Raw genomic sequence first — 18,236 nt, 5'->3', positions numbered from 1 at the left:
TAAATAAATTAAAAATATCTATTTGAAATTATAAAAATTAAAAGTAAAATAAATAAATGAAACTATATAGACTTAAAAAAAAGTATTTTATCTTATAAAAATAAGTTAATATATTTTAACACAATATCACAAATCACAAGGTGCCCGTAAAAATAATTTGCTTAGTGGTAGGTGTTGCTGAAAGTTGAACCTTTTTCGAATGAGAATCCAAACCAATGAATAGGCAGGGTGAAAAGAAAAAGAAGGAAATTAGTAGAGAGAGAGAGAGAGGAGAAGGAAGGTAAGAAAAGAAAATTGATCCTTATCCCCTTGTGGCTAGAAAATCTTTGGAGGCGAAGATCCATTCCGAAAAATTTCACAGCGAAGATCCCAGCCTCCCATTCACTTAACAACTCAACAAGAAGAAGAATAATCTATCACCATTCAGCGACACACACACATATCCATTCCTCCCTCTTTCGCATGGCTTCCATCTCCGCTCCCACCCTCACCTTCCCCAAGCAGAAGCTCTCCATTCCCTTCCCCGCGCGGACGCCCTCGCTCCTCCCCTTCCCCTCGCAATCCCCCTGCCGCTGCCGCTGCCTCGCCAAGCGCGGATGGGATTCCGTCCTCCACCACTTCGCCGAGGTCGCCAAGCGCTTCGATTCCTACTGGAACTCCTTCGGCAACGCTCCCGATGATCGCCACCCCGCCGCCGACCAGGACTGGGATTGGGACCGCTGGCGCCGCCATTTCCAGGAAATCGACGACCAGGAGCGTCTCCTCTCGATTCTCAAGGTACACCTTCACCTTCACGTCCCTCGGATTTCAATTCGCCTCTTCTTCCGCGCTTTTCCCCTGCTTCTCTTGCAAGTTTTTGTCGTGAATCGATGTTAATGCGTTTCGTCATTCTTCGAGGGATTCGGTTTATTATCCGAGGATTTTTCATGTCTAGAATTAGGAATATTGCTGTGAGCTTGCTAGAAATAACAGCAGCAGCAGAAACAACAACAACAACGTTCAAAACTTGTAGTTCTAGTATTTCGCAACTCTAGCATCTTTTACTTAATAACACTTCTTCGCTTAAGATATGCATTCGTCTTTTTCTCTAAAGCTTTGGTTATTCTTTTAATTAACACATGGCGTTCTTTAATACTTGAAGTAAGAGGTGCTTCCTGGTTACAAATATTTGCTTGCTTTCAGTCAACAGTCAATATTGTTTTGAAGGAGTTTTTCGGTCTGCTTGGACAAACTTCGTTAGAAGCACTTTTTGGAGAGAAAAATAAGAAAAGAAACTTCCATAAGCTAAAATTAACTTATGAAGCTATTTTCTATTAACTTTTCCGAAATCTTACTTTTAATTTATGCATAAGCTAGTTTTAGGTTTGGAGAAACTTATTTTGATTTTCCTTCATATTTTTTTCTTCTAAAAATGCTTATGGAGAAGTTTATCCAAACAGGTCTTTTGTCAAAATTTAATGGCAATTGGCATGTGCTTGTTGTTACATGGAGAAGCCTTTTGTTAAATTTTAGTGCTATCAAATTTATTTTACTTGTCCATGGTGAATATTATTAGACACGCTACACTTTAAGTAGGATTTCTTTGAACCCTTGTGTCAAATCATTGGCTGGCCTTTTGGTTTGGTGAGAATTAATTACTGACATAATTTTGTGCTTGACAGTCTCAGTTAAGTCGTGCTGTATATTTGGAGGATTACGAAGATGCTGCCAGGCTTAAGGTGGCATTAGCAGCTGCATCTAACAATGACAGTGTTGGAAGAGTGATGTCTTATCTCAATGTAGGAATTTTAATTGACATGATTATATTCTGAAAATCAAAGCTTTTTTATACTGGCCTCCAATTTTGTGCTTTCTTTTTCATAATCCGGTATGTGTTTTAAATCTATGAGTATGTTTTCTAATCTTTCAGAGTGCCATAAAAGAGGAGCGGTATGGTGATGCAGTTTTTTTAAGAGATAAAGCTGGTGCTGGACTTGTGAGTTCTGATATAATTTATTTAATACAATTTGCAAAAATATTTTTGCATTGTGGTGGAAATAGAATGTTAGATGCAATGTCAAAGGGTTAACCAAGTAATATTTGTATCTGCTGCCTTAAATTGCTGTTACTTATTTGAAAATTTGTTTGCACCACCAAGATTAGATTTTCCTTGTTGCTATATGACAAAGTCATTAAGAGAATCTTGCAATCGGCTGTGGAATCTATTGACAGCCAATATTAGAAGATAGCAAGTAAAAGTTCATTTATGAGCATACTTGGTTTGTTTATTATTGTGTTTCTAGATTTTTATTACTTTGGTTTTAGTTATGGTTCTAATTCCTTCACATATGAGTTGGCAGAATGTATCCTTTGACCTTTATTATTATTTCAAATGGTTTAATATCCTGAAATGACATTTTATTGTTTTGTGCTCTGCTAATAAATTGAACTGTTTTTAACATCTGATTTTGATTTGTAATTTTATTATATCTGTTGAGCTTATCAATAAATCCTTTAAAATTGACATGTAATGGCTCTTGTAGGTGGGTTGGTGGTCTGGTATTTCAGAAGATGTTAATGATCCACATGGTCTAATTATTCGCATAACACCTGAGCATGGAAGATATGTGGCAAGGAGTTATAGCCCTAGGTAATTTCTTTATCTTGATGGTAAAAAGCTTGGTGGGCTCTTTGACTCTTATATGAAAAGCTTATTTTGGTAAAGGAGATGCTCCACCACTTTTGCATTTCACTATGGAGGAATGGAGTATTTGAAGGTGTCTTAAATTATTTGGGTTCAGAGTTCCACCAAATTAGATGTGTGGAAACTGGTAGTTCATTATTTCTTATGACTCAGTTGTTTCAGATTATACCCAACCAGAAACTGAAAGCTAGGAACTGTGCAATCTTTTGTTAGGAATATGACTTATTTATGATTGCCACCTAATTTCCCTTTTTGCTAGTCTTAGCCACGATGTTGCTTTTGTAGGTTTAAAAATCTTTTATTAAGCTCATCCTAACATGGTCAAAATACTTTGCAATTCGTAAGTGCCTATTGCAGCATATAAACTCAAATAAATTTAGCCAAGTGGACCTTAGCTTATGTGCTTTTACTCTTGTAGCCCCGGTTCATTTATGCATAAATAAAGATACAGGGAGAAGCTAGTTACTGGTTAGATTTCTGCCTCCAGCTTTTTTTACCCTGTGCTGTTGGAGGTGGCTTTTAGTTATATGTATACAAGATGGTGTGAAATTGCATTAGCAAACTGCTCCCCAGTCAGATCAAGGTATTATAGTCAATCAGCTTTGCATTTTTAGTCTATTTCAACAGAGGACAAAACATATTCAAATATATTGTTAATATCTTGGGGAGAATATAGACAATATTTTTTCTACTTATGTTTCAGAAGCAATAATAATTATAAGACTTATTTGAAGACTTTAACTTGGGTAAAGACTGACTTCGTCTGTAACAGGCTGTGTACAATTGATATTTATAGTCCAGTTTAAGGGGGTAGTGCTAAAGATAATTGGATAAGATCATGTGCATATACTCTGGCTCTATTTCCTGTCGTCCTGTGTATATATATTAAGTTAGTAGGAGCCTTATTAGCTTGATTAACCTTTCAGCCTTATTAATTTGGTTAACCTTCCAGCCTTCTCTTTCTTTCCATGTGTTCACTGGTATAAATTTTCTGCATGATAGCAACAGTCATAGGATTCAAGGTTTAACTTGATGTAGATAAGATAATATATTTGATATGTGCATAAACTGAGAAGCTAAACAATTGAACAAAACAGATTGGTAGGGAGTAATATTATTATTATTTTTAAACAAGTTTGTTGAGTGACATAAGTTGCTTTGACTTCAACTCTAATTGTTTCTGCTTCAGAGTAATTAAACAAGTGAGTAAATGAGGCTAATTTAGAGTCTAGTTTGTCTTTCTTTGCTAACCTTGTCTTTGACTGTCTTCTAAAAATTTATCTGGAATTACTTTTAAATTGTTGCTGGGATCTGTAGCTATAACCTTTGACCAATTTGATGAGCTTAGCAATTTCAGATAGTAATTAGTGACATAAGTTGCTTTTACATAATCTGGTTGTCTTATGCTCAGATTATAATTAGACAAAGTTGTATACACTCATTCTCTATGTAAGTTTACGGTTACACGTATTTTAAATGCCATCTGTTTTCCTTGTATGAAATCTTTCTTGGGGAATTAGTTTATTATTTGCTTGTCTGGAAACGACTTTGCATTTTTGACGTGTTTCAAGGAATTTCTGTACATGAGATATTTTATGTGGTTCTGCTACTACCTTGTGTGGCTTCTGGTGTTATAACCCTTTTACCATATTTTTGTAGGCAACTTGCAACATCTGCTGCTGGCATTCCTCTATTTGAATTTTTTCTTACAATGGATAAAAAAGGTGAATTCAAGTCACAGGTATCTCTTCTTGACTGAACCCATAGTTCTATTATTTCTGCTGGGATCATTGCTATATAAACAGCAAACAATATTCTCTAAAATTCAAACTAAATTACTCATTTTCATAGACAAAACTAATGTCACTGGATCTGTGTTCTGTTTCCCCCATTCAAAACTTTGCTATCTGAATCTGAATATATGAAGTATGAAAAGGATCATCTTCTATGTTGACTGGTAAACAAGTTTTCTGCTTCCTTATTCTGTTTAAAATGTCCATGTGTATAATGGTGGAGGAACTGGTATTATATACAAGAATCAAGCATATTGCTTGTAGTTGACCATCCAAATTAAGTTTTTTTTTTTTTTGTTTATTTTGTACTCTAATGTATCTTAATTATGAATATTAGATTTATAATTTGCTGGTACATATGATGTTCTAAAAAATTATGTACAGATGGGAATACCAACCAATTTGGATTGTTGGTTGCTTGGTGCTGAGTTGGATTTTAGTAATGGAAATGGAACACTTTTGGGTTGGATTTTTTTTTTAAAACTTCAGAAGGAGATTCAAACACACTTGGGCATTGTTAATCCCTAGTGTTTGGAGCTTCACATTGTCTTAAATTTCAATTGACAAATGCAATTTGATGGTGAGCTCCCTAAAATGGAGGCCTTTTGTCATTTTAACGTATTATGCTTTTCAAATCATAACATTGGGCAAAACTAAGTTGAGTCTTATTGTTGACTTTGCACCTGTGGCCCATATTTAATATGAATTAAAATGATTGTTTCTGAAATTTATTGTGTGACCCCATGTGTGTGGTCCTTCAAAGGAGGGGAAAGGAGGGGTTTTAATGGAGGAAGGGGAAGGGGAAATTTTGTTAGGTTGAAGGGAGGAGAGGTAACTCTTTCCTTGTTTGGTTCACAAGGGGAGGGAAATGATTTTAAAAATCAATTTACTTTTTGTATCCTTTTAATTTTAAATTTAAGACATAAGGATATCTTGGATATTATGTTCAAAATGTTTTTAAATTTCTCCCTTCCCCTCCAAATCTCCCCAATATTTGAGGAGAGTTAAAATTAAATGAGGAGGGATTTTGCTCCCCTCCAACCAAACGCTATTTTATGGAGAATGCTAATCTGTTGTCCTTCATGTTTAGTAGGTCAGCACTCCACACAATTTTATTGCAAAAAGATAAAATGTTCCTTTATGGGGCCCATATTTGATATGAATTAAAATGTCTGTTTCTGAAATTTATGGTGTGTGTGACCCAGTGTGTGCATTCTGTAATGGGAAATGGGTACCTACTGTCCTTCATGTGTAGTAGGTCAGCACTCTACACTTTCTACTCAACTTAAATCAGTTAAATTGCACTGTCTGTTTTAGTAATAAAAAACTGATAGTTACGAACCATATATCTACCAACCTAGAACTTTTTCTCATTATTATTTTATAAAAATAAAAAATATAGTAATTTACTTATAAAAAAAAACTTATTGAATCATTTTTAAAATTGTAATAAAAGTACCATATTTTTTCTCTATCATTTAAAAATTAAAATTAATATCAATACAATAATAATAAAGGTCAAGCATAGCATGTACAATTGATGGTATGTAATTTTATATCATCATCGTTATTGAAAATATCTAACATTGGATTATTGATTAATTAAGATTAATATATTTCAATTAATACAATTTATTAGAAGAAATGAAGGTTTTGTTTGTAGTTATTCAAGAGAGAATGGTTTCACAGTGGTTATTAGGATCGGACCTAGTGGTGGAAAGGTGGGAGTAGTATGCACAAGATTCAGGGTTCTAACTTTGTTGTTGTTATTTTTTTTGTGTGTGTGTAAGATGAGATAAAAAATGGTTTGTTTTGTCCAATTAAAGTATGAAGAGTGCCAACTATACATGAAGGAGAGTAGTAAAACGATTATATACAAAGACACACCCCACATTTGAAAGTTATTGTTCACTAGTCATTGTAAAGTAGACTAATAATTTTTTTCTTTCAAAAAAGCAATTATAATAACAATAATGCATAACACAATCATAATATATAGTTGTCCAATAGCAATACTGCAATAAGATATTCTTTTAATTTTCAGGCTGTGTACTTAAAACGAAGAGGAGCCTTCCATGGACCCCCAACAACCTCCTCTAAAGCATTGGATGCAGCTGGAAGACTGAGTCCAGTGGAGTCTACTGAAAACAAAAGTGAGCTGTTTGTTGTGAGTACTGAAGATCCAGAAAATGGTGATGATAGGAATGATGGCTCTGATCCAGCTGAGGGAATGCCTGGATTTCAGAATGTCTTGAAAGATATGATTCCTGGTGTAAAGGTAAAGGTTTTCAAGGTGATTACTCCAGAGAAAGTAGACAAGGATTTACCTAAGGTGATTGAACAAATAATTGAAGAGGAAGATGAAGATGAGGACGAAGACGAAGATGAAGACGAAGATGAAGACGAAGACGAAGATGAAGACGAAGAAGGAGACGAAGATGAGGAGAAGGAAAATGGTACAGAAAGTCTAGAGCTGGAAGACATTAAGTCTGAAACTGATCAGGAGGGAGATGATGAGATTGAAGTAAATGCTGGTCTGGGAACTTTCGAACGTGAAGAACAGAATGAGTTTGCTGTCAAAATTGCCATTGGTGGCCTTGTTCAGAAACTTTCCAATAATCTATCCACTAGAGATTTGCTTCGAGTTCCTGCTAAACTGGAGATGAAGGGGCGTGGTTCATTTTCCTTTACTGTTGAAAAAGAAGTCAATCAGCAGGTTGGTCTTGACAAAGGAAAATCTTCGCCTGATAAATCAACTAAGTTTCAAGGTCGACGCAGAGTTGATCATGTTATTTTTGACCTTGCTAAATTCATTGGCAAAGGAAAGATACCCTCAAAGGTAGGTCTAAATAGTTGAATATATATTGCAAATTATAATTTTTGCATAATTCAGTACCTTGGTGAACCTATCCATAAGTTGCTTAGACTATAGTGCTTTGCTTCAATCTTTTAGGTGCTGAAAGAGGTGGGAGAATTGATAAATCTCACTCTTAGCCAGGCTCAGAACCATCACAAATTATCTGGATCAACAATTTTCAATCGCATCGAAATACCAACTTCGTTTGATCCTTTAAATGGTGATTTTCTAGGAATTTATCAATTTGATTAATGAGGTGCTGAATATTGACTGCTGAATCTAAGAAGCTTTTAATCTCTAGTGTAGAGTAAACCATGTAACAAATATTTTCATTTTCATCAGGTCTATACATTGGTGCACATGGGCTTTACTCCTCTGAAGTTATTCATCTTAGTCGTAGATTTGGTCAGTGGCAAGAGGACAATGGGGCTAAGGAGCCTTCAGATCTGGAGTTTTATGAGTATGTAGAAGCTTTGAAGCTAACAGGGGATCCTTATGTACCAGCTGGCCAGGTAATATTGTAGACTTTGGTTGACTATCACAATAATTTTTGTTTCCATCTCCATCCTTTACTATTTTGTGATATTGTTTTATCTATATGCAATCTGAGGTCCTGGGACAAAAAGTGGGGGGAGGCAGTTGAAATAGCAACCTCTTTGTGTGGGAAATACAGTTTTTAATTGTGCTTGCAAAATTTATAGGAAGTTTGTGTTGAGAATACTGTGAACTTGGTAGCAATAGTTTATCTACCCTGATTATGATGTTTTTGCAAGATACTTCATATTTTCTATTAGTGTTGTAGGAAGATGAGATCAATTAGCTTTGCTATCAATTTTTATTTGTGGAGGTGTAGACTCTAGAGAGCCCTTTTGTTTCCTTTGAATGTTTTGCAGATATTTCCAGCCTTTTAAGGTGCTTTTAATGCATTGTTGAGATTGAAACCACGCGTGGACAGAATATAAAAAAGGAAAAATGAAACTCTTGTATGTTAACACATCAGTACAGTCATAACATATTTAGCACCACAATGTTTTCGGAAGTAACATGGGGTAACAAGCTTAGTAACGTGTCGTGCTGGATGTTTTGATTGATCAACAATTTTGAATGGTTCTATGCATTGTGTTAGCAACTTGGCATGTATATCTCTTCTCGGCTATAAGTGCCATCCATGCATATTTTTGAGGGTGTTCTGTGACATGGATATATTATGTATATTTTTGCTGTATATAAAAGGTTGTGTTGTGCACAACCTTTTTTAACTTGGGGTAACAAGCTTAGTAACGTGTTGTGCTGGATGTATTGATTGATAACAATTTTGAATGGTTCTATGCATTGTGTTAGCAACTTAGCATGCATATCTTGGCTATAAGTGCCATCCATGCATATTTTTGAGTAGGGGTGAGCATAAAACTGAGACCCGAACCGAACCCGAAAAACCCGATAAAAAAAATATTATTTTTGGGTGGGTTTGGGCGGGTTTTATAGGTAAATCGGGTTAAAATTTTGATTTTATACGGGTTATATTGGGAGGGTTTGGTTTTAAATTTTTAAACCCGCTAAAAACCGAACCCAATCGACAATGAGATAAATTTAGATTTTTATTACTTTTGTATAACTAAACAACAATGGTCCAAACTCAAAAGTCTTTATTTCAAGTATAATATAACCATCAATTTGTAACTTTTTTTTTCTTCTTTTTCTCATAACCTAGATATTTATTTTGTTTTCTCCTTCCTCATTCAATTTCTCAACACACTTGTCTATTTTTAAATTTTTCTTTTTGTCTCTTTCTTTATCTTTCTTTTCCATCTTCCTATCTCCATTTTGAGTACAACTTGTGCGACAGTGGTTTCTTATGGATTTTATAATCTAACTTTAGATTTATTTTGCATGTAACAATTATGGATTTTGTTATCTTTTGTTTTTGCTTCTTTAGTTTGTAAATGTTTCATTTACGAATCTACTTACACCATCTATTGTTACCTTCATTCTACTTTTGTACACTGTTTTAAAAATATTTTTTTTACCGTTTTAAGCTTCACCTTCGTTAAGATAACTTGGTCCACAAAAAACCTCAAACCCGATTGTACCCACAAATCCGAATCCGTTTCAACCCGAACCGCCTCAAATCAAAAACTCAGTCGGTCGGATATGGGTCATATTTTTCCAAAGTCAGTTTACAACGGGTTGAACATTTTTCACCCAAACCCGACCGAACCTGCCTGTTGCCCACCCCTATTTTTGAGGGTGTTCTGTGACATGGATATATTATGTATGTGAGTATGTCTGCTGTATATAAAAGGTTATGTTGTGCACAACCTTTTTTAACTGTCTTATTTAATAATTAATTGCTCAAACTTTGGAAACTAAGATTATTGCACTTGTCTTTTGCTATATAAGAGCTAAATATTCTAGCTTGATACTAGGTTGAGAGAAAATGTTTAACATGTTCTGCCAGAAGTGAATAATTTGCTTTCTTTGGTAAACTTTTATCAATGCATTTGTTGGAGATCCCACATCGATTAATGAAATGGTTATAATAGTGTATATAATAAGTGGAAGCAATTCTCACTTTTCAAGTCAGTTTTGTAAGGTTTTGTTAAACCTTCCAATTTACTTTCTTAAGAGTATTATTGACTGAGTTTAACATAAACCAAGATATTTCTTGTATTATTTTTTCTGCAATGAACTTGCATTCACTTTTTGCTAGTAATTTTCTCATAATGAGATCTTTATCATACATCTCATTGTTTATGTTCCTTGACCTTAGGTGGCATTTCGTGCAAAAATTGGAAAGAGTTATCAACTTCCTCATAAAGGAATAATTCCTGAAGAGTTTGGAGTGGTATGGAATTTTGTTTTCTTCTTGAGGTTCTGAACTCAGTCTCATTGTTCTCCCCACCCCTCACCCCCCACCCCCCAAACAAATTTTTAGTAAATTGGTGTTAATTCAGAATAAAAGAGGACATTGATTGTTCCGTCTTCTACTCTGATATTGTCGTAATTTCAGATTGCTCGCTATAAAGGTGAAGGGAGGCTCGCTGAGCCAGGGTTTCAGAATCCCCGATGGGTTGATGGTGAACTTGTTATTCTTGATGGAAAGGTTTGTATTCTTTAATCTTGCCTAATTATTTGATCTTTTTAGCTGTCGTAATTCCAACTTGAAATTTGTTTTTTTACTTCAGTGCAAATGAATCTGATTGCAACTTGCCTTTTGTTGATTTTTGCAGCACCTAAAATCAGGGCCGGTTGTTGGATTTGTGTATTGGGCCCCTGAGTATCATTTTTTGGTCTTCTTCAATCGGCTTAGGCTTCAACAATAGGGTTTTGTTGTTCATAATATCAGAGACTTGTAAATTCTTTCTTCAGATTCTCAGCGTAAGTTCTCATTTATTGAAGTAGTAACTGATGAAATTTGTTTACTGCATCATTTTTTTTTCTTCGTAAGCTAGAAAACAACATTGTTAGTATGGTACGTGAGTAAATGTGAAATAAGTCAAATTGGCGTTATCTACAAATCTGCATATGGTACCTTTTGTTTGACCCTAAATTTGCTCAAACTTATTTATTATCGAGCCCAGGGTTAGGCTTTTAAGAAGCCTATTTATTATTTTTTATAATTTACGTAATATATAATGCAATAATTTTGTTAAGGATACGGGTTTATTTGAAACCTATAAAGCCCAATCCAATTAGCCTATCCTATTTGAAGATTATGTAATGTAAGCTATTAAACAGGGTTTCAAGCCATGCAAAGCTTTTATGTTTTATGAACATGTAAAACCAAGCAAAAAACAAGTTGTGATAGGAAATACGTCAGGTTAAATCCAATGATCTGAAAAAGTGACCTGGCCTATATGCTAAAGCTAAACCTACGCAGACCATTTACTGTTTTAGTTTTGTTATGTTTTCATGGCTTTACTACAGTGTCTTGCTCATGGTTTCCTAAAAGGCATCGTTATAAGACTTAACTTGGACTGGCCATTTGGAACAGTAAACCAGATAATCAATGGGTTTAAGTAATGTTATTAGATTAGGCATGTAACTAACCCAACTAAAAATCCTTTAACTTTGCTATGAGTAGAGATTCCAATAAAGTGAAAGAAAAAATGAGAAAGCTGGGGAAAATAGAGAGAATCTGGTTTACATTTTGAACTGGCTCTATATTAAAATGTTATCTCCGAATTGAGAGCAATCACAATATTACATCGTTAGAGTGCTCTTTCTGACTAATAACAGAATCTACAACTGACTACTGTTAACAGCATTCATTCAGTACGGGTCAGTTTAACTCAACAAAAACAACGCATCCCTTTCAGTAAATACATTTTGAAGATGTCTGAAATTAACCATCCCTTTCGTATGAAATATGTAAAGGCTTGGAGAAGGACATGAAGATTGTCTGATCACTCACTGCTTTCATGCCATGAAAATCACTGGTGCATCATGGAGGATGGATGCCTAAATCACAGCAGAGATGATGAATTCCTAGGTCTTAATGGTTGGAAGTTTCAGATACTGTCTGAAATTGTAGCCACTCAAAACAAAATATTTATGTGGCTGGTTTGAGTCACTGCTTTACACAGGTTATCACACTTTTAAACTTTGCGGTAATTGGTGTGAGATTGTTTATTGCCATTGGCAGTGGATCAAGATTCTATCTGTCTTCCCCAAGCTCTGGATCTGAATACCATGTAAAACCAGAAGAAAAGGAAAAATTTTCAAAATAGGAAATGTGAAACTCTAGTGGTTTTGTTTTCTTGTAGTAGTAAATAAAGAAACTTCTGTAACACAATAAGCACCAAAACATTTAGGGAAAGCTAGCTTCCAAGGGGGGAGGAGAACCAAGACACCCAAGTACTCCATCGAACATCTCATACTATTCGATGGGGACTTGAGCACCCTATATCACCCGTTTTCATCTGTACTGTTGTTATATATCGAAAGTAGCTTAACCTATAGAATTATCAGCAACTAGTTTACATTTTTAATACAAAGTTACAAACCGTTGAGTTTGGTCAAAAGAAAGCAAAAGTCTATTTATAAAAATTGTAATTCTTGTTTCAATTTTCAATTTTGGGGTTGTTAAATGCTAAGGTTTTCTTTTTATCCTGTATCCTTTTGGTTTTGGTTTTTAGTGGAATTGTCATGAAGTGTATGGGTGATTTTAAAATATTTTATTTGGAAGGTTTCATTTTGCAAGCTTCTTTAATATGTGATTGATTATTGTTTCTATTTTCAATAAATAGGTTCTAGGTTTTGTTGAATGCTAAAATTGTGCTTCAATGGAAGATATCACCAATCACTGAAGGATTTCCATTTAAGGTATCCAGTGTTTAACTTCACCAACATATAGCTACTTCTTGCATGGTTCTTTTGGTGAACATCAATTTTCTCAGGTGTTGATTTTCTTGTCTGTGTCTGACTCTGATGGACAGCTTTAAAATATCTTCACTACTAGCTTTCTGCCAAGCAGCATAGACATTGAGCATTGCGCTGCTTGCCTAGAACTCAAATGACCAAGGTATCCTAAGCTTGGTAGCTGTAGCTTGACTATCTAGAGTGAAGAGGGGTTCATAATATCAGCAGTAAAGCACAAAGTACTAGTCTCTTCATTCAACGTTTTATGGAGGTGTAGTGTTCACAGGGTATCTTCATCAACTTTGTACGTTCCTAATTTTTCTTTTTAAGTTATACTCCCATGTATCATAAATTCATAATATCATTGTTCTTTCTGTTATGATGAATGAAGTTTTCCTCACAAATGGCATTATTTTGTATTCTTACTTTCGATAGTATTTAGGTCTTTGGTATTAGCTTCCACGTTAACTCTATCCAGTCAGCAAGTTGAAGGTCCCCCAAAAGTGTCTGGCCAAAATTTTGAATACAGATTTGATTTGGACAATGACAAGACCATAGTGCCTTTTTTCAATCCCTACACGACCTTCTGTGGATGAGCATGGGAGAGTATGCCCAGTTAGCTCATGCTTTGTATTCAATTTATTTACACACAATTAAATTTAGTTTGGAGAAGAAATGGTGTGGTGGAAATGAAAATTGGGTCAAAGTTCTTGTTTGGAAAACTGAAGATATTGAGGAAAAGAGAATGAGGATAGCATTGGCCTTATATTATCCTAAAATCGATCTACATATTCAGAAAGTAGGGGGGAAATATATAAAATAAGTGTATTTTAAGTTGTTTATTCTTTTCAAAATGTATCTACTCATTCCATTTTATGTCGTCTAAACATTAGATAATTATGCCCTTCATTTTCGTTGAACATTAAATACGCAAAGCATATTCATTGTTTTACCTCATTTTATTTTTTCCGAAAGCAACTTTTGTTACAGGCATTTTCTGTGATTTAGCTGGACCTGCCATGGCCCCAGGATCAATATGCTTTGCTTGCATATCTAATGCATAGAGCTAAATCTGTGAGTATCATTTAGTTTATAACAAAGATAACGTTGCCCCACGTGGAATGCTGCTTCTGCACAAGTTTTTATAGGTGTTGGTATTTTGCCTTTTAACTGGAAAAATAACTGTTGTATGTTTGGTGGTCGTCATTGATTTGTGTCATGCATTTTACAACCTTTGCATGTGCTTTTCTCTATAATTTCTTTCTCTGGTTATGTTGTCTTAAATTCATTTGTTTCCCCTCTATTACTAGCACGTTTGAGAAATAATGGAGATTTAATGACTTATTTCTATTTTTCTTTCATAAAACTTTAAAAGAAGTATTACTTTTTAAAACAAATTAACCTAGAGTCTGGACACATACTTTGTAATGTTCATTTCTCTCATTAAAGAGTGACAATGTGTTGAGACACCGGAATGAGAATGTCTCTCTCGTCATGTCAAATCATGATTTCATGTTTAATCTTTGTATAATTGTTTAATGGAATTGTCGCCATCAATTTCTTCATTAGTGACTATGTTGGCTGCTGTTTAGTTGTTATAACCAGCTCCTGGTTAGTTGATTGACTCTGCACGTTGGGACATGGGGTGGCTAATTTATAGCATTATTTTCTTACTTTTGAACTAGACATTCATGACATTATTTTAGAAATAAAGGTTTCAGATTTTTTTTTAATTTGTTATATTTTGAAACATTGTTAATATATTTGATTACATAATTTTCGAGTCATAAATATTTCTATTATATTTTTGAAATTTTTATAGTATCACTTAGTCCTTATCTTTGGCCTTCACCAAAAAAAAAAAATTCTCTTTCTAGTCTCACGTTTAACATTTTTATAAAAAAGAAATTTTCTTTTAATTTTCAAAAGAGTGATAAAGACGATGTTGCAATCAAGAGTGTTAAAGAATATAATTAAGCTAATGTTGCTAACATTCTTTTTCTTAATAAATAAGATAATTATTTTATTTTACGACTTAACAAATATATTAAGTCATACATATTATATATATAACACATTCTTCATTGTTTCTTAATTACTTTTTATTCTTTTTGAAATGTTACAAAGCCTGTTATTGAAATAATTTTTTAATACTTCATCTTTCTTAAAAATATACTAATGAATGTAATATATATTTTTTTAATAAATTCCCATCAATAACAAAGTGTGTTAGATAAAATAAATGTTAGATAGAGTATTGCTAATATTTTTTTATATATAAATTAGAGAACAATTTTGTATTATTTATGAATTAAAAAATTTATTAAAACTTTCGTTGGTATTTTAAATTATTGAATTGTTATTTTCAATTTTTAAAAGAAAACCTTTTTGTATTTTATATGATGAAGTATTTATATTATATATATATATATAAATTTGAGTTCCACTGTGAGATTCATTTAAAAAAAAAGCATTTTATGCCAATTTGGAATAAAAATATATTTTACCTCGCTTTCCAAAAAAAAAAACAAATCAACCTAGTCCGACTTGGACGTGATGTGTGCTAAGCTTATGACTCCGACATACCTAACTTATTTTCACTCTAGTCTTAGCTAGGACTACTATTTTACTCAATTCATATCTGAATCTTAATTCAAATCGGATTTCACAACTGGGTATATTAAAAGGATTTGGGGGAAGAAAGGATTGAGTCTAAAGATACATTTTATACTTTACATATGATATGTAATACTGATGGTGGATCGCCGCCACACGATCATTTTCACCTTATTGTACCAACCTTATATAACTATCTTAGATGGCTGGTTCAGAAGCACACAACACGGTTGTTATGCTTTCTCTGCTGCTCCAAATAAAACTTCATTTGCTATCTTGGCTCCTCGTTCTTTGGCCATATACAGACCCATGTGATGCATAAACTCCTGCAAATGACACAGTACATCACTAAAATGCATTGAACATAGGCCTTTTTAAAGGAAACCCATTCGTGGTATTTATTGGAAGTATTCATCGTCTAATATTTACTTATAAAAAGTGTTATGGTGAGTTATATTATATGTATGTACCTGAGGATGTGTTAAAGCTCCTTTGGTGCTTCTGGCTACCTCGAGAGGGATATCAAAGGTAGCACAGCCACGTGAATACACCACCACATTTTCTAGAGGCTCCAGAAAACCACGGTTCTTAGCTGACATTGTGGAGCATACAAAATCTAGAACACAGATATCTGTGCATACACCTACAACCACCAGCTTCACCAAGACAGGCAATAAATAATTAGTACCCAAGTATATGCATCATGAACAGTAATTTTTTCTTTATTCATTACCACAAAGAGTGTTTATCGTGTTCACAAATCTGTCGAGGTTTGACATTAATAATTAATTAATACTCAAATTGGAATAAATAAATACTCACAGTTGTTATGTTATTTTTCTTCACCCAATCTACAAAAACGTTAGAACCATCCTCTTCAATTGAGCCCAAATATCCATCGAAACAGTCCTTTCGCCTGATTGTTACATTGGGTTCATTCTCTAGCCATCTTAACGCTGTGAGGCAACAAAAATAAGACAAGGCATGAACATAGAGGGAGAATGAGAGCAAGAGGGTTTTGAAAAGAGTTGAACAAATAGCAGCGGAAATTCATGTCACAATACAGTAATAAGAAATCTCTGTAGCATTCAAAATGTTGTTTGATGAGTAGCCATTATCGTATGCATTCGATTGACACAAGGCATATATACTTCCAAGAGGATTATAGTAATGTACTTCTTAATACACTCTTTATTAGCGATTTAAATTTATTGAAAATTACACCATTACAAGAAAGGGAGTGTTGCTGACTTTTGTCAATTTACTTAAAAGAGAGGTTGTCATGACCACCCTTTTCCTTGCCGGTCTCAAGACACATTTTTTCATTATTTTTCAACCAAAATTTTAAGTATATTTCAACTCTGCAGACCTGGATAATTCTTATCATTATTTTGATCTCCAAGGAATCCATCAAATAATTTATTTATGAGATACTATGAACATGTAATGTATTCATCAAGTCTCAAAGGACCAGAACCAAGTTATTACACGGATAATCAATTACCAAGTAACATGATAAGTACATCTTATCATGCAGTTTTATTTTTATTCTATTTGATAACTTCTTCTCACCAAGTTAACTCTTACTAAGGGAAAATAGTATCTCGAATTACAACTTCAAGTTTTAAGTTGTTAATTAAGGAATAAACCACTTGAACTAACAACTTATGATTTTTTAAACAATTTTATATGTTGCAATATTAGTAGGCATATTTTGTTATGGATCCATTCTAGAATGCCATAAATTTATCCAATAACACTTTTAAGAGGAAAAAAAGAAAAAAATGAAAATAAGTCTCTCTATAAATTAAAATTAGTTTATGCATAAGTTACAATTAAGATTTTAAAGAAATTAATAAGGAAGAGTTTCTATAAATTGACTTATGTGTAAGCTAATTTTAGTTTATAAAAAAGTTTGATTATTTTTCTTTTATATTTTTCTCATTTAAATGTTTCCTTAGAAATTTAAAAAAAAATGAATGAGAATTATATGTGTGATTCTTGAGAGAGAGAAAAAAAAAGTGAATAAGTTCACCTGGAACCAGGTTTGATTCATCAGAACCAATAATACAGTGAGGGGGATAAGGATCCTCTGACTTGTTAGGATGGTGAGAATCCAGGAAAGCCATAACTGGTAATTTCTTCTCACAGAACACTCTAGCTAGCCTTGCTGACTCATTGATCATTCCCGAAATCTGTCTATTGGATTCTCTTGGAGCCTGACAATATCATTCATCTATCTCTTAACCCATCATCCACTAATCAAATCAAAAATATACAAAACTCTAGTCTAGAACGAAGAAAAAAAAATCCCAAGAAGCAATCAGACTTCTATGAAGTCATCACAGAAGAACATTCTAGTTTATCAAAATTGAAAAACATTTAAAAACACACACAGAGACATGTTATATAAACGGAATCTAAGGCAGATACCAGATTTCCAGCACCAACTGTGCAGAAGCCATTTATGATGTCCACAAGAACCAGACCATTTATAGTATCTTCAGCTAAAACCACTGATTCCTGCTCCAGAGGAATCTCACTCTTCAGAAGTTCAACTGTCGGTGACACCATTTTGGTTTTCACTTACCTGGTTTCAGAGATGCCAAGCAATTGTGTATTCAATGTCACACCGATGGTTGCATGATTGCATCTTTATTTTTATAATAATGCAGAATATGATCTGACATTATCCGTGACTCAGTTTAGCTGAAAAGTCAAGAAAAACGCTTCCAGACATGGATAATGACGTAGAATTTTCCAACCAAGTCGCACTCACCACTAAAATATTCAAACTTGTGACGTGTTATTTTAGTAATTTCTTAGGAGGAAGAAAGTTATACATTTTATATTCATCAATGACCAAAACTCTTCTCATAACATACGTGGCACATGATCCTTTTATGTAAAGCGTGTTAAGTGAAAG

General features: G+C 33.8%; 2 protein-coding genes across 7 annotated transcripts; one reads left to right on the top strand and one right to left on the bottom strand.

Moving 5' to 3' along the window:
- Positions 1-234: 234 nt before the first annotated feature.
- On the top strand, positions 235-13,925 carry EX1 (UvrB/UvrC domain protein (DUF3506)). 6 transcript variants are annotated; one of them, XM_083068687.1, is made up of 14 exons: positions 235-777; positions 1,662-1,778; positions 1,910-1,975; positions 2,523-2,629; positions 4,343-4,424; positions 6,521-7,315; positions 7,430-7,553; positions 7,676-7,845; positions 10,104-10,178; positions 10,344-10,436; positions 10,564-10,711; positions 11,711-11,919; positions 12,583-12,658; positions 12,772-13,119. In XM_083068687.1, the coding sequence occupies exons 1-11, from the start codon at positions 463-465 to the stop codon at positions 10,654-10,656; spliced, it is 2,037 nt and encodes a 678-aa protein (XP_082924813.1). In that variant the 5' UTR covers positions 235-462; the 3' UTR covers positions 10,657-10,711; positions 11,711-11,919; positions 12,583-12,658; positions 12,772-13,119. The 6 variants fall into 6 exon arrangements, with proteins under 6 accessions (XP_082924813.1, XP_020222333.1, XP_029128495.1 ...); XM_020366744.3 differs by lacking the exon at positions 11,711-11,919 and adding an exon at positions 13,685-13,925 and having other exon boundaries at positions 236-777; positions 12,772-12,998; XM_029272662.2 differs by lacking the exon at positions 11,711-11,919 and adding an exon at positions 13,670-13,925 and having other exon boundaries at positions 236-777; positions 12,772-12,998.
- Positions 13,926-15,342: 1,417 nt separating this feature from the next.
- On the bottom strand, positions 15,343-17,967 carry LOC109805021 (nicotinamidase 1). The gene is made up of 5 exons (XM_020366949.3): positions 17,744-17,967; positions 17,346-17,529; positions 16,133-16,266; positions 15,781-15,966; positions 15,343-15,636 (listed from the first exon to the last, which is right to left on the bottom strand). The coding sequence occupies exons 1-5, from the start codon at positions 17,882-17,884 to the stop codon at positions 15,544-15,546; spliced, it is 738 nt and encodes a 245-aa protein (XP_020222538.1). The 5' UTR covers positions 17,885-17,967; the 3' UTR covers positions 15,343-15,543.
- Between the last annotated feature and the right edge of the window lie 269 nt (positions 17,968-18,236).

This window comes from Cajanus cajan, chromosome 2 (assembly GCF_000230855.2).
Source record: "Cajanus cajan strain Asha chromosome 2, NIPB_CcT2T_4, whole genome shotgun sequence".
NCBI classification, from domain to species: Eukaryota; Viridiplantae; Streptophyta; class Magnoliopsida; order Fabales; family Fabaceae; genus Cajanus; species Cajanus cajan.
Note: the sequence above shows the minus strand (reverse complement) of the source record. Positions and strands in the feature narration are given on the sequence as shown.